A 25,812-nucleotide genomic window follows, 5' to 3' on the forward strand; every position below is an offset into this window, starting at 1 on the left:
TTTAAATCCATTATCTATAACGGATTCAGAAGCCTCATCATTGAAGTTGTTGTTAACTTGTTATCACTTATCAATTCAAATTCAAAAAAAATCTATCTGAATTGATAGATTAAGCATTGTCTTCATTGGTCTTTGTTCCCCTGTATATAATCTCCTCTTAATCAGACTGGTTGTTACTTGTTCCCAAACTGCTTATATTTCTCTTCATACACTTCCCTCAATTCAGTTCGCTGCCTTTACTCCTTATTTTTCTTAACTTCTTTTACCTTCACCACCATGGCCTCTCCATTCCTTCAAGAACGCCAAGAACCCCAAGAAGATTGGCTCGCACTCTCACTCTCGCTGCCCTACTCATCATCTCCTCTGCCACCACCTCCACCTCCACCTCCACCAGCACCACAACCTTTCCCTTTTCAATACATCCCACGCTTGCTGCGGGCACCATCACCACCACGCCCGGCCCCTTTTCAATTCATCCCATTACCACCACCACCACCATCTCCAATGCTACTACCAATACAATTCATGTACACACGACACTATCAAGAACCCTACTTTCCCGCACCACCACCATACATGCCACCACAAGAGCCTAATACACTCGTCCCAAAAGACGGGTCCCCATCACAAGAAGAATCAAGCTCTGGAGAAGCCCAGCATTCAAGAAGACCTCAGGCTTCATCCTCTAACCCTCCTCCTCCACGAGCAGCCCGTCGCAGGAGGGACGTGAGGAGCGAGACGGTGCCTCCGCCATTCCCATGGGCCACGTCAAAGCGCGCCATCGTCCACAGCCTCGAACATCTCCGGTCGCAGGGCGTGACGGAGATCACGGGGACCGTCACATGCAAGCGCTGCGACGAGCAGCGCGACATCACGTTCAATTTAGAGGAGAAATTCAGCGAGGTGGCGAGGTTCATCGAGGAGAACAGGTTCGACCTGCATGACCGGGCACCAGCGCAGTGGTCGAACCCTGTGCTCCCGACGTGCGAGCGGTGCGGCACGGAGAACAGCCTGAAGCCGGTGATCACGAAGAAGAGGAGCATCAACTGGTTGTTCTTGCTCCTGGGACAGATGGTTGGGTGCTGCAAACTGGAGCAGTTGAAGTATTTCTGCAAACACGCCATGAATCACAGGACTGGAGCCAAGGATCGATTGCTGTATTCGACATATATTGGATTGTGCAAACAACTGCATCCTGAAGGACCTTACGAGTAGTCAATTACAGTGCTTAGTTTTTATTTTTAATTATTATCTTTTGTCTTCTTTGATGAGTGATCTGTTTGAGTCACTCTGTTTTTTTTTTCACCATTTTTAGTTTTCGAGTTGTTGAAATTCAATAGAATTGCGTTTTTTTTGGGTACAAGTGATTCAATTACATTAAATCTTTAGGAGAAAGGCTAGTAAAAAGGATTTTTAATTCAGTTATGTTTTTTGTTTATTTTTCCTCAAATTCAGCGAGAGAAATAGGAATATACTGTAAGAGATAAGAATCAATAATCAGTACTATAAACAATATATGTCTTTTTTCACTTTTTGAAAAAACAATGTGATGAGGATTTTAAATTTTAAATCAATATAAATTGTCTAATTAGATATGTAGGTGACGCCTAATGTTGTGGGGCAGTTTTAAATTAGTCTAATTTTAGGGAACATGTTTTAACCGGTTCCAACCAGTTTTGTTATTTCTAATTAATCTAATTAATAAATTTTTAATTATTGGGTATGTTAATCTATATTAATTATTTAATCTATAGCAACTGCTGCTGCAACTGCTGCACCACCACCCCACCACCTCACCACCCTTTTCCGCCGCCGCCGCCACCACCACACGACCACCTCGTACAAGCCATTGCCACACTCCTCATCTCCAAACCACACCTTATTCCAACTCAACTCCACCCCAAACCTCACACACGCACGCGACAACCTCAACCTCCATCACCTTCAACACCAAATCCATTCCACCATCTCCTCCCTCCTCGACCGCATCGAATCCCTCGAATCCTCCCTCAACCTCCACACCCATCGATCTCTCCGCCACGCCGCCGCACGCGTGATCCAAACCCATTTTCGCTCCTTCCTCGTTCGCGGATCAAGAACCCTCAGCTACCTTTAACACCTCGCGTCCATCAAATCCTCCTTCAACGCTCTCAAATCCTCGTTTTCCAGCAAACCCCACTTCGATTTCTCAGCTCTCTCCTTCAAAGCTATGAACTTGCTCCTCTAACTCGATTCTATTCAGGTAATCCAATCATGGGCATTTTTTATTTTTTATTAGAATTTTATGTGTTATTTTCAGTCCCTGAAAAAAGTTTAAAACTTTGGGGTTAGGATTGTGATCCAATGATTTTAGATGGGAAAAGGTTGATTAGTAGAGATCTGGTTCAGTTTTTGGACTCAATTGAAGAAGTTGCTATGAAAAAGCATCTTCGTTGTGTCAAAGCAGTAAAGAATCCAAGGTATGGTCAGACAGTTCAGAAACCTAGAAATGCAGGTGATGAAGAAAAGAGGAAATTGATACAGAACTTGAGGGGGAGGGTTGAGAGGATTAGCAAATTTTGTAAGCCTTCTGCAAATGGTGAAGATTTAGAGCCTGAAGAGGGCATTTATGATCATGATGATGATGAGGATGAGGATGGAGTAACCAATGTTTAATCTATTTAATCTATATTAATTAGTAAGTTAATTTAAACAGTCACCTTCTATAGCCAGTCAAAAGTGTTGGTTCAAAATTGGACTACTTTTTTACTAGTCCACATTAGGTGGAGCGAGATATGTAAAGAGCTCAACTATCTACTAATTTTGTTCGATACAGACTCATATAAAGGGGTGAGTTCATGATTTCTAGAAAATGGGGCGATTGAAATAAAGGAAGACTAAAAATGGCATGACTTTGTTGAAAATATGGAGAAGAGAAGGAAAAAATAGAAGAACTAAGAGGGGGGGGGAGGCTACGTAGAGAGAAAGAAGAAAAGAAGGAAGAGTTAGAGATTTGTGGTGACAGTGATTGAACTCTAGTAGAGCTACTCCTGTGCAGTTCTATGGAGAATGCCTTTTCTAATATGTTCACAAAAGAAAGGTGAGCTATGAGTAAGAGCAAGACCTTGAAGCAATTTGCTATGGGTCCTTAACGGGATCGTACTGGCTTTCATATAGGTGTTGCATAGCTGTTTTGTCAACTCATGCAGTGAGATGTTTGGTCAAGTCCTATAACAAGCCACTTAGTAGATAGAAACTCTGATATCATATTAGAATTTGTGAAACCTAACCCAACCCAAAAGTTATATTAAGAGTTGAGGAGGAAAAGGCTATCCCAAAAATAAAAGATATTTTTTTTTGAAATTGGAATAAAAGAGAAATAAGAAAGAGATAAAGAAGAGAAAGAGATTATGAATAACAATGATCAAACTCTAGACGTTTTAGTAGGTAGAAGCTATGATAACATATTATAATTTATCTTTTCATATATATATGGGGTTTCCTATCTTACGTATGCTCCCAATTTCAAAGGAGTAAGATATCACTTTACAGTTTACACCCCTTTCAAGTGATTAAAAAGCCAGCCCACTTACTTTTCATATAACTCGGTCTTTTGGGCATAAAGGTAAATTGAGTTTTATTTTTTGAATCTGAAAAATCACACACTCTCTGTCTTCTAATGTGATAGCTTGCTCCCGCTTTTTCTTTACAGTTCCTTCTGGAAGAAGCTATTCCCAGCTTGCTACCAAATGTGTGTTTGTGAATTGTGGTTCGTTCCCTTTTCTCTGATGTGCATGCCTTCAATCTCTTGTAACTTGAAGGTGAAATCAAGATTCAAGGTACTACAGTATTAATCTACATTTTGCAATCTATTCACCGTTTGAGTTTTACTTTCCAGTAAATGGGTTTTGTTGTGATTAAATAGATTTTAAGTCTCTCATTCATTTGTTGTTTTTTTTTCGTTACACCTCATTTTATTGTTTATAAATATGCAGTAGATTAAGATCTTTGTTCAACTTGGAAATATTGTTTTTTTTTTCCTATTAAACATGAGGGCAAATCCTAAGTTTTATATATAGATTGTCGTTTTATTTTTTCTGGAAAATGTTGTCATTCTATCTTCATTGTTATGGACAGATGTATGAAATTAACTCTTTTTGGGTTACTTGTAAGTTTTACTTTTCTCCTGTTTTACCATTATATAGGGAGAGATGGGAACAAATTTAAAGCCTTAGATTCTCTGCCAAAAAAAATTAAGATTTCATTTCAGATAAAGCTTTTTATGCTTAACATATTCCATGTTTTGCTATGCAATGTAAAACTTTTCTTTGTAAACTCTTCAATTATGCTTGCTAACAATGATTTTTTTTACTAAACATGAAAAATTCAGAGTTGAACTAAGATCAATATGACATCCGAAGAAGAAAACGATGTCACTGATTGGCCCTTAGAGCTTTTTAAAGATCATGCTTCTGTGTGAGGATAATGGAAATACAAACTCTTCAACCTGTCAAGAGCCATAACTTGAACCTCTTTCTTTAGCTGAAAACAGTGCTGATTGGATTCCTTATGAAGGGCAAATATTCAATAGTGAAGGTGATGCTTATGACTTTTACAGCTTATTTGCACGTAAAAGTGGTTTTTCTATTAGACGTGATCACATTTACAAATCTACAAAGAATCAATCAGAGAATAATCCACTGGGTATTTATAAAAGGGAATTTGTTTGCCATCGTGTTGGTATTAATAAACATAGCAAAGTTAGTGAAGTTAAAAGTCAAAGAAAACGAAAAACGTCAAGATGCAACTATGGTGCTCACTACAATGACAATTGGATTTGAGGAGAAATGGGTGGTTAAATATTTTCACAGTCACCACAACCATCAATTATTATATGACAAAGAGGTTCGGTTTCTTCCTACTTATCGTAGCATCCCAATTGTTGATGAAGACCGTATAATGTTGTTGTCAAAAGTTGGATGCTCTATAAGTCTCATAATAAGAGTGCTTGAGCTAGAAAAAGGAATAGATACATGCATTCTACCATTTTTTGTTAGAGATATTAGAAATTTTATTCAATCTCAAAGTGGTATTGGTAAAAAAAGTGATGCTTCAAATGTCCTTAAATTATGCAAAAGTTTGAAAGATAGTGATGACTCTTTCAAATATGATTTCACATTAGATGAAAATAACAAATTGGAGCTTATTATATGGGCTTTTGGTGATTCAATTAGAGCATATGAAGCATTTGGAGATGTGGTTGTTTTTTATACCACATATAAATAAATCGTTATGATATGCCTCTTGGAATATGGGTCGGAGTTGATAATCACGGAAATTCAATTTTCTTTGGATGTGTTCTATTGCGAGATGAAAAGATTCCTTCATTCTCATGGGCTTTAAAGGTTAGTACTATTTATGTGAAGTTGTTATTAATATTGAAGTTTTAATTTTCATATTTTAGTTAAACTAATTTAACATTTTCACTTTTCAGTCATTCCTATATTTTTTCTACGGCAAGCATCCAAAGACAATTCTTACGGATCAAGATGTGGCACTTAAAGAGGCAATTGCAATGGAGTTGCCAAACACAAAACATGCATTTTGTTTATGGCATATTGTGGCAAAGTTATCAAGTTGGTTTTGTTTTCATTGGGTTCAAGATACAATGACATTAAATATGAGTTTCATAAAGTATATCATTTAGAATGTGCATATGATTTTGAGCATAAATGGACCTTGATGATTGCACAATTTGGTCTAGGCATGAATAAACACATTGACTTGCTCTATTCTAATCGTCAATTTTGGGTCTTAGCTTATTTGAAGACTTCTTTTTTGCTGAGATGACAACAACTGGACGTTCAGAATCTATTAATTCATACATAAAAAGATTCTTACATGTCAAAACATGCACTCTACTTGTTTCGATTATAATTATTTTTGGAATCAATTAGCTTATAACATGTTATTAATAAATATATCTTGTGTAGGTCGGTATTACTGTGAACATTAGAAATCAAGCTGGAGAAGAAGCAAGGATGCGTCAAAAGTGCCATAATCCCCATATTAGAACAAGTTTTCCTATTGAGGAACAGGTTGCATCCATGCTTACACCGTATGCCTTTGAGTTGCTCCAACATGAGATTTAGTTATCTACAAAATATGCATCAACCCAAGAAGGAAAAAACTCTTATATCGTGTGATTTCATACTAAAGTTGATGGAGGTCGTATTGTAAAATGGATAGAAGAAGACAAATCGATCAAATGATCTTGCAAAGAATTTGAGTTTTCAGGAATATTATGTAGACATGCTATCCGAGTGCTAAGTAATGAAAAATTACTTTCACCTCCCTACAAAGTATTTTCCTTTTAGATGGAGACAAGAAAGTTCATTGGTCCCAACATCTAGTCACTCTGTTTTTTTTCACCATTTTTAGTTTTCGAGTTGTTGAAATTCAATAGAATTGCTTTTTTTTTTGGTACAAAACAAAGTGATTCAATTACTTTAAATCTTTAGGAGAAAGGCTAGTAAAAACGTTTTTTAATACACTTTTCAATTCAGTTTATTTTTTCCGTCTATTTTTTAGAGGAAGAAAGTTCATCACAACAGCTCAAATTCAGCGAGAAATATAAGAATATAAGAGATAAGAATCAATAATCTATATAAAATATTTTTTATGTAGATTATTGATTCTTATCTCTTATATTCCTATTTTACGTTGGATATGAGATGTTGTGATGAACTTTCTTAACACACCCTGTTTGAGTATCATTTTGCTCAAGAGGTTCTAAGGCGACAATCGAAAACCCAAAAACCTCCATTATTAGTGTGATTGGAGTGTTTTTATTTGAAGGACTTAGGGTTTTATCTTAATGATTTAGTTAAATCCTTCGATCCAATTGTTTAAGTGTGTTAGATGGTAATCTTCCATGTTTTAATTGTATTTTACATGATATGTTGATTGGAAGAATGTTTGGGATCCATGTCAACTCTTCTCTTGGAACCCTGCATAGACGCGACCTTAAATTACATCACTTGCTCATCTATTATTTATTCCCTCCATTTTTTATAAGAACCAAACTATCATTTCATGCCCTTTGTAGTTAAAATAATTGTAACTTTATTCAATTTTTTTGTCAATTTACCGAAATTACCATAACCTATTATTCCTAATTTATGTTCATCATTAATCAGTTGCATAGGGAAAAGGCAAAATACACACAATTAAGTGTTTTCAATATGAAGCAGATATTACTTGTATTTGACAATGAAGAGTCTTTAGAAACTTTTGGCGCACTAAATGCCACCTATTGTTACGGTTCTTATGGTTATGGCTCATTGTATTCCATCAAATCGTAGATATCTACTACTTCTTATTCTCCGATCACTGTAGCTAAAAGAACACTAATGGCGAAGCGACACGTGTTCAGTTTTGCTGAACTTTTTTTTTAATTTTTTTTTTCTTTGGCCGTTGTAATACTACGTCGTTTTTCAATTGAGGTTTCTTTCTCATCCTCTCTCATCAACCCTAGATCTTTCTTGCGTGTGTTATATCCCTCTACCTGCTCTGTCGTACAACCCATATCCTTCTGATTTCGATTTCCCTCTCTCACAACCTTACTTTCCTCCACATCAATCTCAAATCCAGCTGTGTTTCCGTGTTATCCTTCCCCTTTCCACCCACTTCTCACCAATCCATCAAAATAGTCTCTTCCGATTGATATGATGAGCAATTACTTTCGGCCGCCGCACGATGTGTGTTTGAAGCTAATGTCGCCGTCGATTATGGTAGAACCAATTGTGTATCGACAGCTCAGACGGTCCACTGTTCATTTGTCATCCTTCATCACGAGAACCCCAACTGCTATGGTTGAATGCATCTGCAAAGGTTGAATCCTTTAGCAAATGGTCAGTATCAATCCAAATCCTCATCAATTCTGGTCTTTTTTTGAATGAATTTTGTACTAGATGTGAAATTGATATCCTGTTGTTTATTTTTGTTAAATGAGATTTCACATGTATATATGATGAATACCGTCAGCTCATTGAGGTCTTTTTGTGTCAGTACACTTTCAAATTTTGGCTATAAATACCCCATGTTCTGAACTCTCATTCACACCATTCCCATATCCCAATCCTTCTGCTTGAAATCCCCCCTCTATTTCATCTCATTTCAGTATTTCACTGATCTGTTTGAATTATTTTATTGTAGATGAGCTTGAAACCATGATAGAGAAGCATGGAAGATCAGACCAAGGTTTATTAGGAAGTGGGAGATGGCACCTACTGCTAAACCTTCTAAATTTGCAACTTGTCTTGATTGATGCTAAGGTAATTTTCTCTTTTTATTTGTTTTTAACTGGTTGAATGGCTTAAATGGAATGTTGGAATTTTACAATGTTGATGAGCTTGAAACCATGGCTACTGCTGAACATTTTATGGCAACATATTTTGAATTGGAGTCAACTAGAGGGTATATTAGTATTGGTATAGCCAATAAAGGCAGAAATTTGTGACTTAATCTTGCGTAAAATCAATCTAAAATGGCATTTGCCTTAGAAGTGTTGGATTTTTGTTACTTATGAATGCTAAATCTTGACTTATTATTTATGACAAATCTATATTGATTACCCTTTTTATACTACAGGTATTTTGCAAATGCTATGACTTCAGTTCATGAAATGGAAAATGGTTTCAATCTAATGAGGACCTTGCCAGCGCAGGAGCAACAAAGAGGCATACTTGCTGTGTTTTGGTGCTGACCAAGCCTGCAAAGGGTGAAATGGAACAAGAGGAACAAGAAAAACTGGCATTTTCAGAGTTTAAGATCCTTTTCACTAGAAGAAGATGCAGATGTTGAGTAGTCTACTAAGCAACTAAGCTTATCCACGTTGAAGATTGTGCTATAGACATCATCTCTCTTAAGTGTATTTTGTATTAATCTATTATTATGTCTATTTGTAAGTCGTTTTGATGTATGAATTGGTCTATGTCACTGTGCTCCTAACACTATCCATATATCAGATGGCTTTCATGCTCCTTCATCATCATCTTTGTGATTTATTACTCTTTTAGCTATGGATTATGGTGATAGATATGGGCTCCTGTTGTTATAAGTTGTAAGTTATGTTCTTCCTGCTGGTCTAAATAGCTGGGTTTAGAAATCTGCTCTCAAATGTTGGGGTGTCATATGCATGTTCAATGTTTAAGAGGGGTGGGCTTCACTGCTTATTCTTCTTTTGCATTATTTCTAATTTTTCACTGTATTTGATTTTTTATAGGCTACTTAGTTAAGCGATTTTCTCCTTCATTTCCCTCTTTTATTCTTCTTCTAGGTTATTTTTTTTTAGACTGTTAAATATGTTGTGAAGTATGTTTCTTATTCCATATTAAGAAGTTAGGTATTTATTCACCTATTTCTTATCAGTACCTAATCTAATATGACTTTGGTTTAAGATTTGCTGCCACTGTTATTACTTTATCTTTTATTTCAACTTAGTATGCCGTAAAAAAAGGTGAATGAGTGATACTCATGTCTTTTATGGCTGGACCTATGAATGGATATGGAGTTTCCTCATTGTGGTATGTTTTTCCTCTCTTTTAATTTCGTTTTGGATAGAGAGTTCTATCATGAGTTATATCTTATGGATTTTGTTTACAAAACTTTCTTCACTAATTGATTCTTGATGTGGACCTTATAGTTCTGTCATCCTCTTCAGGCTAAGATTGGTAGGGGAGATTTTTGTTATACTTTTGCCTATACTCCTTAATACCCAATTCTAATATGACTTTGGTGGATAGCTCCTTATTGAAGAGGTTTAACTTTTACATGTAAATCCTTTTAAAAGAGTGGATTCCTTATAAGTGGTTATGTTGTTTCATACTGCAAATTTTCTTAGGCTGATCTAGGAATGAATTTTTTTACATCTTCAAGTACTCATTAAGATCCTAACTATTGTTTCCTGGTACTGGATAGAGTGGTTGTCAAATATAATTTAATTTTTGTTTTGACTTTCACTCTTCCTAAGTTTAATTTTGTGATGACAGTCCTCTACTCATGTTATCATGTGGCTATATATTGACATATTATTAGCAAGTTGCTGAACATACACAGTACACACTCTTTTTATATGATCAATTAGTACATTTCACCTCTTAACAGAGGAGAAGTGAAGGGGGTTTATTGGAAACAAAAATCTACATAACTAAGTTTAACATGGGCCTTCCCCTTCCATCTGCCCCTCATTTTTTATCATAAACATGCATAAAAGCATCTCATCCATTCTATATAAACTATTCATCAGGTGGTTCACAAGGAGTTTGGTATACTTGAAGGTTTGATGACAACAGTCCATGCAACTACATGTCTCTTATGAACTTTTGCTAATTATATAGCCTTTGATTTCTTTCTCTTTTGCATTAATAAACCATAACATTATATCCTAACAAATGCCATTAGTAACATCTCATTGTTTTTCTCTTTCACCAGCAACACTAAAGACTGTAGATGGTCCTTCAATGAAGGATAGGCGAGGGAGAAGAGGGGCAACTTAAAATATAATCCCAAGTTCTACTGGTGTTGCAAAGGTAGGAGATGGATGACCCCAAACAGATTTTGTGATTCTATTTTAAGTATAGATTTGTGAAATTTGTGCTTTGTGAAATCACAAGCTGTTGGAAAAGTTCTTCCTGAGCTAAATGAAATTTACAGCAAGGTAAGTCTTTTTCCACAAGCCCAGTAATAAGCACCCAAAATAGAAAATTGAAAGTATTTTATTTTGTCCAATCATCTTTGTATGGACAGATATTGGGAAGAGTATATGTGTACCGTCAATTATAAGATTTTCAATGGCAATAATTTACTAGGACACAGTCCTAACAATCATAGCTAGAGCTAATATTCTGACTCCTATTTTTTCATGTCTTTTGGCTTATTGGTAACAGGTGGTGCATAAATGGATGGACATTAACTATGTACAGAACCTTCTCTAAGCCTCAATGCGCAAGAGGTTTTAGGTAAGTTTACTTCTTTTTCTTTCTTCCCCTCCCCCCCTCCCCCCCCCCCCCCCCCCCCACTGTTAATGTCTATCTGCATAAACTATTTTGCTTAGATTTATGATGGTGATTAGAGAGAACTTCAGACCAAACGGAATTTAAAAAAAAAATCATCATGGTGGTTTAGAATTTGCTTCTCTCATTCCCTCAATGCTTAGCTTATTTCTAGATGCAGATAATTAGATTATCTTAGTATGAAGAATAAAATTACAAGAATAAATTGCTGGTGTGAGGAAATTTCATTTGATATTTGGATTAGAAATCAAAGTTAGCAACTCAATTCATAGTGTGCTACCTTCTCACTTCATCATATATATACACACCTTAAAATATGTTCATTAGTTTGCTCAGCAAGGTTGGGCGAAATATACAATTTAGAAGCCTATAAGTTGGCAAGACTGGCCTACTGACTAATGCAGGGTTGGAGGAAAAACTTAAACAAATTGAGGCTGAGTTGGTGCGGATGAGAGGAGAGAGAGAGAGAACCCTGGTCCATGGGTAAGCCCAAAGTGAGTGTGGTGATTTAAGAGTTCAGATTGAGGTTTTCTTCATCAACTAAACCAGTCTCTGTCAAGAAGAGATGAGCAAAGACAATTCTAATATTGATACTCAGATACATGAGCCCAGTCGTGAGCTGGCAGAGCATGCTAGAGAAGCTATTAACTTGATTGCCACAGTTGAGAATCCTCCTAAGCACACAAATTAAAAGTGGTGTCTTCATGGTGGAAATTACATGATCATGTTTGATTTTGATACACAATTAAAACTTTCTTTAAGATTTGATTTTCTGGACAGCTGATGTGAGCAAGCAATTGAAGCAACTGGGGAATGGCAAAGATTGAAACATGTAGGCTACACAACAAAAAGGTGTAAAGAGGCAATATAGCCAATAAATATCAATCTCAACAACTCAATGTTGTATATCAGTGTTTTGATTGTGTAACTTGATAGTTAAAATTCTTTGTATTCTGTCTTATCCCACGAGTATTTGGCAATCTTAAATATGGGTCTCCTGCTTACAATGTTTGACATCACCAATTCACAAAGTTTGAATTATTAATTTAATAAGGAATGATCCTGCTCGATTTTGTTAATAAGATGTGAACCTTGGCTATAATTATCAAACAAAAAACTATGTCCATATAGTCTAGCACTTCAACGATCTATCCATGGATATAACTATGCTTGATATAAAATTTAGATGCAATTCTCACCTTAAAGATGCAAAAGTTAATGTAAAGGAATTTTACCAGTAATAGCAGCGTGTGCAATATATGCAGCAACATCTCCAATAGTACCATAGAATTTAGTGTAATGGTTGCATATCAAGTTTAAAACAACAAGAAGTACTTAAGCTGCATAGGTTTCACTAATGAGTAATGACACTTTTTTTTAGTTTAAAATTGGGAATGACTTATGTTAGTGTCTTTTGCGATGACTATAAACAAAAGTCAGGGCAATCTTTATCCCAAGTTGGCATGTATCTACCAAATCCAATTTTTTCTCATGGGCAATTGTATGTTTCAATTTCCAGAGTTAAGAGTCGAGCTGGTTTGAAGATATTAATAGGTCATGAAGACACTGCTGAGCAAGATGTTACAAAGAATATTGTCTTCAAGGAAATTTTTCAAAGGATTTACAATAAGTAGTCAAAAAGATATGGTAGATTTGTAATAAATTAATTAAATTTTTTATAAACTATCCATCATTTTAAATTCAATTTAAAATTTATGTCATATTTCTCTTTTCCATATTATTGAAGTACTTTATGTATAACCTACTTTGATAAAAACCAAAACACCCTAATTTTCGAGGGTCTGGAAAAATATTTAAGTCTTAATTACATTAAAGTTATAGTATAAAAAACTCTCATGGAGTTTGCGATAAAGAAGATATCGAGAGTGTCAAACACAGTTAATATTTGAAATTCATCTAATTCATACTATAACAGATAAACATTTAAACATTAAAATAAAAATAATAACAGTTGAGGTCGTAATAAATTAGATCACTCATCACTCCATAAATATCAAATATCTAATAGGGTTAACTATCATATTGGTCCTTGTGTTTGTGTCGCCGTCTGAGGTGAGTCCCTCCCCGGAAAATATATGGTTTAAAGTCCTCGTGTTTGAAAAACATATGGAGCAGGTCCTCGCCGGAGGGCGGAGCTCCGGCAAGCGCTGATTTGGATCGGTGACGAGGATAAAAATGCTTACGTGGATTATAAAAATTAAAATTAAAAATAAAAAAATTACAATCAGAAAATTAAATTAAATTAATAAAATTAAAATCTAGATTACCAAAATTAAAAAAATTAAGGGTTTACAATTTAATCCTATTAACAGGGGAAAAAATAAAAAATCATCATCATCATCATCATCCTTATTCATAAGTCAGTTTCCTGCAACCAAAAGCACAAACTTGGGTTGCTTCCAATCAAAATACCAGATCAGCAAAATAAAGGACAAAGCAAACCCTAAATCAAACACAATTCCAACCTAGAAACCCAGAAACTTCAACTTCTTCCTCATCTTCCTCCTTAATCTCCTTCCACATAGCAAATCATACCTACCTGCAACCCACCAAAATCAGTACCAGAATCCCCTTCTTAGCCTCCAAATCACCAAAAATATAGATTCAGACCCATTCAAACCACCACTGGATCTCCTAAATCGCATCTCCATCGCTGCATCTTCAGAGCCAGACTCATTCAAACCATCGCTGGATCGCATCTCCAAACCACCACTGGATCTCCTAAATCGCATCTTCATCTCCATCCTCAGTACTCCTCCTTGTAACCTCCTAAATCACATCTCCATTGCCGTTGGATCTCGTCTCTTCAGCCACCTCTACGCCGCCTCTCCTAGCGGCTCTGCGCCGCCTCTCCTAGCGGCTCCGCGCCGCCTCTCCCAGTGGCGGAGCTTGACCACCACCGTCGCCATTTCATGCGTGAGGCTCCATCGAACTCGCCCTGTTACAGTCCTCTTCCTCTCTCTCCTCATCCTCTCCTTTCGCTCGAAAACGGCACCTCTCATGTCACATCCTTCATCGACTTTGCATTTGATGTCTGATTCCTCTTCCTCACAGTTCTGGTTGCAGGTGGGCGTGGGGTTGGGGCTCACAGATCTCTGGTTGCAGGTGGAGGAGGTTTGGGGTGAGGCCGTGAGTGGTGCTTCCAGATCTAGCATCAAGAATAGATTTGGGGGTTTTTAATGCCCAGACTGAGGATGAAGAAGAACACGGTTTTGGTTGAAGCTTTTGTTTCCTATTTTACTAAGAAAGAACACGGTTTTGGTTTCTCTGGTACCAAGCAAGCAAGGTAGAGGGAAGGATTTTAGAGAGGGGATGAAAGATTATGGTTTTTTTTTAGAGAGAGGAAGCAGATGAAGATTGTTTATTTGATTCAGATGGAGATGAACATGGGTTTAGTTTTGATGAAGATGAAGATGATTTGGGGGAAATTGATTTTGTTAATTAATTTTTGGGTTAGATTTGTTAATTATTAGTTTTATTTTTGTTAATTAAATTAAATTTTTTTGGAGAATTAATTTTTTTTATTTTTATTTTCTTAATTTAATTTTATGATGTGTTATTTATTTTTTATTATTTTTTTAAATTCACGTAAGCATTTTTATCCTCGTCTCCGATCCAAATCAGCGCTCATCGGAGCTCCGCCCTCCGGCGAGGACCTGCTCCATATGTTTTTCAAACACGAGGACTTTAAACCATATATTTTCCGGGGAGGGACTCACCTCAAACACAGGGACCAATTTGATAATTAACCCTATCTAATAATTGTAATTAACAGTTGTGTTCGTGATAAATTATCCGTGCATTGCACGGAAAAACGGGTTAATCCTAGTAGGACTAAAAACGGGTTATAAATATTATTTTCAACTTTAGTAATTTTACATGATTAATGTGTTATGATACTGCTAATCTGTTTCGGAATCATATTTCCTAGCAGCGTCAAATGATTCATTCACTACAATTGTTCATAGCTTTCACGCATATAAGCAAATGCGCTTTAGTCCTCTATGCAGTTTATTCATTTCAAAGTATTGAAATCTGTTGATTTTCAGAGTATGTTATGGCCTTATGCAATACAGTTTCAGAAAATCAGAATCTATAATCAGACTAAGAAATGTGCTAGTTAAATCTGAAATGTCATGTTTGTTTTATAAGTGCATGTTTGGATACAGAATGGAAAAACAATGAAAACAGAACAACCAAAAAAGATGTAGATCTAAACAAGACGAGAAGTGCATTCAGCTCAGCGAGAGCATACATAGTTAAACTCATTGAGAAATCTCGTATTTGCAGACGAATAATGCAATTCATCATAGCAGAATGCATTCATCTCAGATCAAAAAACAACAAAAGTACACAATCATTTGCTCTAAACAAGAAGAAATCATGATGAACTAAATCCAATTCAGGTAGAAACGAAATCAAAAACAAAATTGAATTATCAAATCTAAGATTGCTATTAAGAAAACGAATATGGCATCAGATAATAAGCGGAGTTGTTGTCTACACTGGAAATTCAGTGTAGCATAAAAATTTGTCTTCGTCATTTGCCAAATCAGAGTGAGTGAGTAACAAATAGAGAATAGATTGATGAACAAGAAACAAAAATGCATGAGTTTTAGTAAAAGAAGATGAATTCATTCATCAACAACAAAGACTGTTCTGTGCTGTGCTATGCTGCGGCTGGGAGGTTGAAACCCTAAAACGGTGTTGATGGTAATCAAGTGGAGTGAGTAACAAACAGCAATCATTCATATTTATAGTCCTAAGCTACCATCATAAAATGGACTTGATGGCCCAATTACTTTGAATCCAAATGATAATACCTAAGGCCCAATCAGCGTGCATATGTTAAACTAGCGATATATGTATGTACTATGAATCCAAATACACATGTATGTTGACAAAAAAAGTATACACATTTATACCATAAAATATTCACTAGCTAACAAATTGTGATACCTATTTTTTCCTCTTCAAATAAAAAAATTGCATCAATTTATATGTATACTAACAAACATCAAAATTAAAGAAATAAATATTTAAATAAAAGGAAAAAGAAAAACCATGATAAGCTTCAATACAAGGTAAGGACACACCCGCGACATCAGGAGGGATATTCAAAACCAAGTTAGTTGTTTGTCATCATATCAACTCAGCAGACGAGCTACCAAGAAAGAATGTACGTTATATAGCCGAGAGTTGAAAACAATAACTTTGAATGAAAATACACTCACTTTAAACGCCTTTAAAAGATTTACTTTTTGGACCTGAAAGATATCTAAGATACTATGCAAATATCTTAGGAAGATCAATGTTTGGCTCAATAAAGACACATTTCGTCTTTACAAGACTCGGTGTCTTGGGGGCTTACTGATAAGTAATGTAGTAATGTTAACGTTAAAGATTAGCTTCATCAATAGGTTGGTCAATTCTGTCTTGTTGCCTAAGACATGCTAGTTGAAGAGCATTAAAGGACGTTCGAGTTGCATTGAGAAGTCTTATATGACCGAATCAAGTCGAATAGAAGATCGAGGTGATTTTACGAGTTGGAGGGCCGAGTTACATCAAGAGACTAACTTCGAATCATGTTATGGTCTGTGAATGTCGTAAACATTGTAGATATTACAAGGACGGTCTAAGGATAAGGAAGAACGTTTTATAGTCACTAAATGTAAAGGAGTCATATTATGAATGATTTTTTTGGAAGAGTCATATTAGGAATGATTGAGTAGTCATTTATGGGGTTACATGTATAAGAGCGAAGGAAAACAACCCAAGAAATGATGTTCACTCTTGTATTCTAGAGCTAAGTTTGAATGTGTAAATTTCGGCTTCGTCATTTAGAGTTCAAGATGTATACATAAATGGTGTTCATTAAATGTTATTGTTCACTCTTCCATTTAGCATATAACATATTTTCTAAATAAAAAAAATTCGATAAAAGTATTGTATTTTGTTTTTCCATAAATGTTATCTTTATTTGTTTTTTTATCTGTTAGACTAATGTAAATTTTGTTTTGAGAGATGAAAATAAATCACTTGACTCTCTTTTAAATAAAAAGTCCACTTCTCCATAAAGACAAGTGTGTTAAAAAAATTTAGACAAAATTTCAAGTTATTGTAATTTCAAAGATATTCCAAAAGTGGCCCTCTACATTAGAAAAATATTGAAAAACAAGTAGAAGATGTTTACTACCCAGCTCACATTAACAAGATTAAATAGCTGATATTTAGAGAAAGCAAGTACTTGATGAGAGAAAGAAAACAGTTATAAAAAATCTATTACATGTTTACCTGGAGAAATCTTGAGGTGGGGGTACTAGTTTTACATTAGCGAGGACGAATGAAGCTCAACTGTCATCCCTCCCTGTCCATGCAATGTCCTGAATGGAGAACCATTCATAGTGAATGAGCTTAATTTAGGCGCACATATCACATACTTGAGTCCGGGAATTGACACCGCAGTAATGGAAGTTGGGGGAGTATCATCAATGATGGTTAAATCAGTAAGTGTTGTATTTGTTATATCGAGGACTCCCAAATCCTCTGGCGAAAGAGGGGTAGGATAAATCAAGTCACAATCTTCAATTGATAGAGTTCTCAACTTATTACAAATCGAAAAAGGGTTTAGCATAACCATTTTCATCAGTAGAAATTCCAACCCACTCGAGATGTAAGTTTACTAGTTCTGGAAGATCAAGATGGAGAACTCTTGTTTTTTTCATGATATCATACGGTGAAACCGAAATATGAAAACAAAAACGAACGTTACTAATTATTTGAGTTGCCGTAGTAAATATTTCCTATGTTTTCCAATGTATTTAAAAAAGTAAATATTTCCTATTGGTAACATTCTGAACTTAATCTAATGCTAAGATTACAAATTTAGCAGAGCTATAGATATATGTTACTATATCACAAGTCCAATTGAAATAAGAATCAAGATCGCATGATGATACAATAGAAATCACGAAGGAAAATAAAAGGTATTGGGCAGTGGTTGTTACTGTCACCATCCTCCTCACTGATGATATCCATGGCCACCCAAAAACACCAGCTGCAATTCACCGCGGGAGCTCATTTAATCACCTCAAGTAACTGAGTAGTAGATATGGAATGAGCAAAACAATGACACCTGTTGCAGATTTATGTTTCTTCCATGCACAAAAGTTAGAACAAGGTTTAATAGTCTCATAGCCTAATGTAAATTTTAATGTGAGATTTTTCTCAGTGACAAAGTTAGCTTGACTATTAACCTCCAAAATCATTTTTCAGTTACCACTCACCACAAAGGCAGGCAAGCTGAAAACCACGGAGACAATGCCATGGTTCATTTTGAAAAGAACCGATCACCTTTTGGTACATTAATTTAAGTTTCGAAACTCAGTTGCGGTCAGAACTCAAAAGTATGTTTATTTCAATTTAGATCATTCTCATAGCAACACTGCCAACACATAACCATGTTATTTTACAGGAATCAAGTACAAAACAAATTAGTTCCACCAGTAAAATCACTATTTCTATTCGGACTTGAATCATTTCATTTCTTTTGGAATATGGCTCATGTATGCTCAGAGTTACAATCAACTTATGAACAGAAATAAACAGCTCCTATTTATGTTCCCAAAAGAAATGAGTGCCACCAAGTTTTAACAGCTGACAACAGTCGAAGCCAGTAACATTTCCCGTCTGAATTTAGACAGTATGCATAGTATATCACTGTTAATATAGCTTTCTTCCACTTTCTCTTGAATGATTGGTATGCTCATTTTCACCTAAAGCGAAAAAAATGTTTCCTTTTATTCACTTTCTGATGAATTACCATTTTACAATTTGTTTTTATTTTTCATCGCAAAAGAAAGCTACGCAACAGTTAGCTCTTGGAACCATGGAGCGAGCACCGAAACGCAATCTGCCTCCGAATTACATTGCTGCTGGATTTTGTGAACAGACGCCCTCCAATCCTGCTGGAACAGAAACCTGATTTCTCAAAATCTATCCCCTGCGACATCATCAAGGGCCACCACCAGGTACGCACAATCCACCTCGCAAGCGACTCTCCAAACAACCACAACTTCATTTATGTTGTAGGCAAACAAATATGTTCCGGTATGAAATGCCTATGCTATGTACTGGCTATCTCTGCCACTAGATCATCTAATAACAAGCTCTCAGTTTCCTTAACTATTTCTTCAATGGCATCTCTTAAGTTGAACCACTGCAAGTGGCTAACGAACAGCACTTTCTCAATTTCCCTAGCTATTGCGTCCTCAATGTCATCTGTTAATTTGAACCACAGCAACTGGCTATCCAGCAGTGCATTGTCCAGAGGGATATCCTTTGATTTTCCTTGGCCCCCCAGAATACTGTACAGACAGTCTAGGAGCCCAGTTCCATTTAATTTAAAACATAAACTTGTGGCTCCGGGGCTTACCCATGGCTGTACACTGCCACTCATGAATTGGTCATGTATATCGACAAGTGCAGAGTTTATACGGTCAAAAAGCAATCTCCTTTCAGACATTGAGCAAATGGTCCAATCAGAGTACCTCATTTCTAGTTCATCAAACACTGAAAGACTCAGAGAGCATTCCAGAGAACGCCAAACTTCCAAAAATGCTTCTTCAGGCTGAGCTATGTCAATACCAGCTTCAGACAAAACATCAATCACGTAGGAAGACTCCCAGCTATCTTCAGAGTTATGTAATCCCTTGTCTTCTAAAATTCCAGTAGATGATTCCCCACCATCTTCATCATTTGAAACATGCGCGGATCCTTCCACATTGTCTCCAGATTCCGACTTCAGCAACTGGATTTGCATTCGAAGTCCTGAGGGCAAGAAAGGTACATGAAACCAAGGAATCAGGAAAAAGGTAAAAGTATCAGACAAAAACAAAATGTGGAGAATACTAATCAACTATTAATAATTTCTTCAGCTAAGGTCCACAAGGTACTTGACAAAAAGATTGAACACAAAGCACGGTGGCAAGTGTGAGGGGCAAACTCATATTTAGCTGGTGATTTATCACTCTCCAATCAGTATGACTGATATTTTAATTCACATCCTATATAACATGAAATAAGGAAATCATGAAGTAAAAGTCAGAGTACCGCATAAGATCTACTATTTAATAACATCAATCTAGTCTGAGGGCAAGAAGAATATCAGGAAACCATCAAATCTAATGTCACTAAATGGTAAATTTATTATAACTTCAAAGGATGCAATCACAACCTTCAAAATAAGTATCTGCATTTGTTTATATAAAACACACCATACTACTTAATAAGTTGGCTAAAAATAGTATGAAGTCAGGATATGCATGCAGCAGCATTTGATCCCGATCTTTTCAATTGAATGAAATCTGAATGTATAGAAAGATATAGCTGTCAGTCAAGTACAGAAGCAAACCACAAGGGAAACACACCAAAAACAACTTTCCAACTATTGTTCAATCTGCCATGAAACTGCTAGTCTGAATGTACTAATCCTATTATTGAATACATTATAGATAGAGAGTATCTACTAATGCACACAGTTAATTATTGCTGTTACTTCTGTGAAAAATGTGAGCGAACCCCATGGCAACTAGGACTGAGAAACTTAAAGGCAATAAATATGGAACCAGACAGAATGGAGACTCCACTTTATATTGTCGGATAATCCAAACAAATACCAGAGGCAGTTACCTTTTAAGTCATCACTCAGACTTCCAAAACATTCAGAACCAGGTGATGACAGATCATGAGTAAGAGAAGATCCTAGGACTGAGACTGGACTGGGATGATTTGTAACTTTGCTGCTTGAAGATTCTAGTCTAGGTACCGGTGGTTGAAAGGGGGCTGAATTTCTACTGGAAGACCCAACTGATAGTTCCTGTAATATTTCAACATATCAAGTAAGAAAAAACATACTTATCGACTTATAAAGTTTGTTGACTAATTAGTAATTACAGGCCAGTAAATTGGAACTAGAAGACAAAAGAACTATACTTTCATATAAGACTATACATCTTATAAATGCATCTATTATGGCATCTAAACAATTGTGCAGATATTAATGGTAATAAGATGAAGACTATTAATAGTTTCCAAGTAAACTTAGCTTTTTAAAAACTTAATAAATTCCATTTAAGTATTGGCCGTGTTTGAAAAGTTATGAAAGTCTAAGGAAAGTAGATGGGAGAACAACAGCCGAAAGAATTACAAATGGAGTTTTCCACAAATTCACAGAGAAATGATTATCAAATTGTAAGGTTTCATACATTAACTTAATAGATAACATAAAGCCATCAGATGTTTACTTCCACCAAATCATAAAGACATCCCATGTAATCACATCCTAATGCCAGCTACATACATACTCAATTTCATGTGTCAATTAAAACATGTCTTTCTCAGATAATTGGATTAGTTCAATTTTACTCATCAGTAACAAATTGATTAATTGGTTACCTGGTGTAATGTCATAAAAGAATAGTATCTACTTAAGATAAACCAGACCAACGTTTTACTGTTGGGCCAGTAGAGTAAAATAAAGATGATTATGGCATGCATTTGTATCAATAAGCATATCATCACAACACAAATTGAATACTTCTGAGTCTCTGTCAACTGCATTAGTGTCAGCTTTGGTCAAAACACAAGAAGATAACTCAGGAAGCAGTACCTTATCAGAAGATTCAGATAACCCAGCTGCATTTTCATTTGTCACATCCACAACATTAAAAGTAACTGCACTAGTATCTCTGCGTATCTCAGCAAATGATTCAATGGCTAGAACTTCTTGCTTGGGCAAATCCTCTTCAAGATTGATCTTCACTTTATTGTGGATAGAACTTATGTCTGGTGAAGACGACGCATCACCTTCTATGTTTGAGGAATAAGAAGGCCAAGACTTCTTGTGACCAGATTTTGAGCGTCTGGTATTCACACACTGTCTGTGATCAAGACATTTCACCACCTTCTTCCTTTCCCATTTTATTGGTGTCATGTGTCGATCATCACGAAGTGCTTCATGGCGCAAGAATGTTCTTGGACTTCCAAATGGAGTAGATGAGGCAGGAAGAGACTTAGACCTTGGTAAACTGTCAATAAACCCATCCTTCCAACCATCTCTGCTGCTGATACCGACTGGCTCAACCCACCCAGCAGGTTTACCATTGCTGGCAAGTTTATCATGGAAGCTTTTTCCATTAGAGATGCTGTCAACAATAGCTGCTTTTGTTTCCTTGTCAGGGACAGCAAGCATTTCAGCCAGTGTGCTGCTCCTGCAGATGGATCGGCCTTGTTGAGACATTTTCCACCTCTCTGATAGTCTCTTCTTCGCCTCTCTACTCACAGATGATTCACTACAACGGGGAGATGGCCTGGGAGTATTACTTTTATCAGACGGATTTCCCAAAGTTGCAGTTGTTACATCTGACTTCTCTGGAGATTCAATCCCAGAAAAATCGCATGAGCTATCGTCCCAAGTATATCCTCTAAGTCTAGAAGATGAAAATACCATGGAGCCATTATCCAAATTATTTTTAATTTGGCTAGTGATTTCCTTTGCAACTTTTCTATATTCCAAAGATTTGTTCCTTGAATGCCTGGCAGTACTACCCAAACTTTTCTTTTGACTCATTTCAATGTCCCTAAATCTGACATCTGGAAATTCAGCACGCTTTTCCCACTGTGACTGAAAAGCATCAGAAGAACGAGGTGTTGAAACAATTTTGGTAGCCCTCTGCACTTTTCCGAGATTAGGCTTTAGAATAACAATCCTTGTCGGGGCTGCAACAGGTTCATCAATTCCCTTAAACTGAAGCTTGGATGACTTTGGTAAACTATGCATCGCATGTCTTCTATCAAAGCCGCAAGTAAAACCATCATGATGCTTCTCACGAGAGCTATTGTAATTCAACCCTATCATCTCCCTATCTGACTTCCAGCTGAAGTCGCAGAGTTCAAAATTCTCTATAGCTGACAATTTCTTAGCTTCTCTGGGACCAGAATTGGATTGGAGAGGGGAAGCCTGCTGATTATCAAGATGCTTTTTAAACAACGAATCTGGCCGCTTGGAGTATTCATGCAGAAGACCATTGTCAGAGTCTAGAATCCCAAGTGCATCATGGGAATCCTGCGAATACTGTAGATCCTGATAAGTTGCTAAGCGCTTGGCATCCATGAACTTGTTGTCACTGAATGACATTTCAGCATCAGTGCTCTTCAAGTCTGCAGACCTCTTTGGCTGTGATGAGAACCTACCGCTCTCTACCTTTGCAATCTCCGAGACCTCATATACATCCTTACACTCCATTTGATCCTTTGAGCTCCTCCTAGATGACCCACCATCATATAATTCAGCACTGCTTCCCGTTTTCCCCACTTGTTCTGTCCTCTTCAGATGGTTCTCAGAGGAACCCTTATGTTCCTTAGTCAACTGCAAAGGAGGACCATCAAGACCCATTAGTCTGGCAACAACACCAGGGGCTCTTCTTTTGGAATCAGTTTCACCAGTCATCTCCGCAGCTAATAACTTCTTAATGGGTGTTCCGAACCGTTCTGTGGAAGATCTCGACCTCGACCCCAATTGAAACGAGTTCTGCAAAAACCAGCATATTTGCTCTCAGATTCTGTTTGTTTTCTTCTTCATTACCAGGCAACAAAAAAGACACACCCATTCAATAGACATAACAATAACATGCAATGTATGATTATGAATAAATCATAATTAATACATCCAAATCCAATTAAGAAAGTTCAGTTCCTCAATCTTAAATCATGCATTGTAAATCATCATCCAGTGCATAGAGACAAATAAAGAAAGGTATAAAACAAAATTAAAAGCAAAACTCACCGAATATATATCTGCAACTCCACCACCGCGAAAATCAGACTCAGAAGGAAACCTCTGAAGCTTCCTGTCTCTACGAACCTGCTTGCTTCCTGAAAAATGAATTCTACAACAATGTTAGGATGAAAGAAAATTGTTCGAAACTAGTAGAATCTAGGGCGTGAAATTCTTAAAGAGAAACACACTGGTCGTCACAATTTCACGCTGAATCGACGCATGGGATAAGAATGAGGAAGAAAACACTTTACAAAATGATGAAAAGTCGACACCATTATAGCCAGTGCACTAGAGCAAAAGCAATTCAAAAGCACATTATGATAACGATTGATCTACCTTTTCGATTCTGCATTTGAAATTGAAGTTGAATCGAATTTGGAAAATCGGTTGAAATGAGAAATTCTCGAGAGGAAGAAGACGAGAACAGAGGAAGAGAGAGAGAGAGAGTGAAGAGTGAAATTGAAGAAAGTGAGATTGGGAAGGTTCGAAGAAGAAGAGGGACCTACGATTACGAAACCCTAGGTTGCATTATTGTTCAGCTGAGCAGAAGAAAAAGGAGAAGAAGGAGAAGAAGTCACAGTAGAGAGAGAAACTAGAGAGAGAAAGAGAGAGAGAGGGTGTGAATAATTTTGAACATTCAAATACCGATACACTGACAATGGAAAACTTACTCAGAGCGCGGGCAATGTGATAATACACCTTCTTCGTCTACTATTCCATACCACACGTGTTAAACAATTGGTTAACACGTGCAATGGTGGTAGTGAACAATTTCACAGTGCTGGGATAATTTTGAAGGTGGTGAATTCAACAGTTTGTTTACTTTCTTCTTCAACTCACTCTAGATTTTCTGGGTTAGAATGCAGAGATTGTCAGATTGATTGCAAGAGATGATGAATTGATAATGCTCATGGAGCTTGTATTTATGGTGTTCAGGATGGAGAGTTACGGTTTCAAGTCTGACTTTATTTATTTAGTTAATCAATATTTTACTAATAAAATATAGTAATATTTTAATGGGGTCAATATGCATTTACTTCAAATTTTCAACTCTAGTAAATATTGGTCTAGTAAAAATTAATATGGTCAAGTCAAATATAGTATTATATATTTTTTAATATTATAAATTTGAATTATTTTGAAATAAGTCAACCAAGAAATAAATGAAAGGATAAAATTGAATGCAGAGGTGGAAATAGGTTGACTTTACATAAATATGGTTAATTTGCTTAATAAATTTGAGATATAAGTCTGGCCTGTTATTTATTATAGGCTTTTTTTCTAGGTTTAATTTAGTTTTCTTAGTTTCAAAAAAAAAAATTAGTTTTCTTGAAAATCTAGTGTAACTTGCTAATCTGTTTAAAAATTTATTCCATAATAAGAAAGGTGAGAGTACACACAAACCATGTGTAAATATGTCAACATTATGCATTAATTATCATATGCTTTTTTTTTAAAGGTTTATCATATGCTTTTTAAATATTATCCTATTGGAAAATTTTCAAAAATGAGTCCATAAGAAATAAATGAAGGGATAAATTAAGTGTAAGAGTGGATAGCTTCTGTTATACATAAATAGGTCTGGACTGCTTAAAAAATTAAGATATAAGACTAGTTTATTAGTAGATACATTAATTAATCAATTGACCAACAAATTATCCTTTATTAGTATTGATCTTGCACCATGCACAAATGAAATAAATATACTTTGTCGGTATATATCAGATCGTTTTATATTTTCTTTCTCATTTTTCTTTTTTAAATACATATATCACTTTTTTAAGGTTTTTTTTTTCCTAATCATAGTTACATTCTAATTCCACTTTTATTTTCCTAATTTGTTATGTTTTGAATCAATATATTAAAATCATTTTAATCTTTCAGATGTATATACGAAAA

At 35.9% G+C, this 25,812-nt stretch overlaps 2 protein-coding genes, 1 long non-coding RNA gene, 1 other non-coding gene and 1 pseudogene across 6 annotated transcripts; 3 read left to right on the top strand and 2 right to left on the bottom strand.

Annotated features, from left to right (window-relative positions):
- The first annotated feature begins 255 nt into the window (after window positions 1-255).
- Window positions 256-1,484, top strand: LOC130732632 (formin-like protein 7). Its single transcript, XM_057584643.1, has one exon. The coding sequence runs from the start codon at window positions 277-279 to the stop codon at window positions 1,213-1,215; it is 939 nt and encodes a 312-aa protein (XP_057440626.1). The 5' UTR covers window positions 256-276; the 3' UTR covers window positions 1,216-1,484.
- Window positions 1,485-4,387: 2,903 nt separating this feature from the next.
- On the top strand, window positions 4,388-6,420 carry LOC130724539 (protein FAR1-RELATED SEQUENCE 11-like; annotated as a pseudogene).
- Window positions 6,421-7,317: 897 nt separating this feature from the next.
- On the top strand, window positions 7,318-12,136 carry LOC130730418 (uncharacterized). Of its 2 annotated transcripts, none has more exons than XR_009016337.1 (5): window positions 7,318-7,892; window positions 8,197-8,315; window positions 8,632-10,699; window positions 10,929-11,000; window positions 11,835-12,136. It is a non-coding gene; the product is annotated as an uncharacterized LOC130730418 (long non-coding RNA). The 2 variants fall into 2 exon arrangements; XR_009016338.1 differs by having other exon boundaries at window positions 8,632-10,571.
- Window positions 12,137-15,544: 3,408 nt separating this feature from the next.
- LOC130734904 (small nucleolar RNA R16) lies at window positions 15,545-15,627 on the bottom strand. The gene has a single exon (XR_009018239.1). It is a non-coding gene; the product is annotated as a small nucleolar RNA R16 (small nucleolar RNA).
- A 2,945-nt stretch (window positions 15,628-18,572) lies between these two features.
- Window positions 18,573-24,781, bottom strand: LOC130730419 (uncharacterized). 2 transcript variants are annotated; one of them, XM_057582429.1, is made up of 5 exons: window positions 24,585-24,781; window positions 23,920-24,008; window positions 21,745-23,664; window positions 20,766-20,952; window positions 18,573-19,904 (listed from the first exon to the last, which is right to left on the bottom strand). In XM_057582429.1, the coding sequence occupies exons 3-5, from the start codon at window positions 23,581-23,583 to the stop codon at window positions 19,201-19,203; spliced, it is 2,730 nt and encodes a 909-aa protein (XP_057438412.1). In that variant the 5' UTR covers window positions 23,584-23,664; window positions 23,920-24,008; window positions 24,585-24,781; the 3' UTR covers window positions 18,573-19,200. The 2 variants fall into 2 exon arrangements, with proteins under 2 accessions (XP_057438412.1, XP_057438411.1); XM_057582428.1 differs by lacking the exon at window positions 24,585-24,781 and adding an exon at window positions 24,250-24,560.
- Between the last annotated feature and the right edge of the window lie 1,031 nt (window positions 24,782-25,812).

The sequence above is a fragment of the Lotus japonicus genome, chromosome 1 (assembly GCF_012489685.1).
Source record: "Lotus japonicus ecotype B-129 chromosome 1, LjGifu_v1.2".
NCBI classification, from domain to species: Eukaryota; Viridiplantae; Streptophyta; class Magnoliopsida; order Fabales; family Fabaceae; genus Lotus; species Lotus japonicus.

What these genes read in the sequence shown, in the direction of transcription:
- LOC130732632 (XM_057584643.1), top strand. Translation starts at nt 277, where the DNA reads ATGGCCTCTCCATTCCTTCAAGAACGCCAAGAACCCCAAGAAGATTGG.
- LOC130730419 (XM_057582428.1), bottom strand. An exon ending in TATCTGAATCTTCTGATAAG is followed by an intron (nt 20,953 to 21,744) that starts GTACTGCTTCCT and finishes GAAATATTACAG; the next exon opens with GAACTATCAGTTGGGTCTTC. An exon ending in TCTGAGTGATGACTTAAAAG is followed by an intron (nt 19,905 to 20,765) that starts GTAACTGCCTCT and finishes TCTTGCCCTCAG; the next exon opens with GACTTCGAATGCAAATCCAG.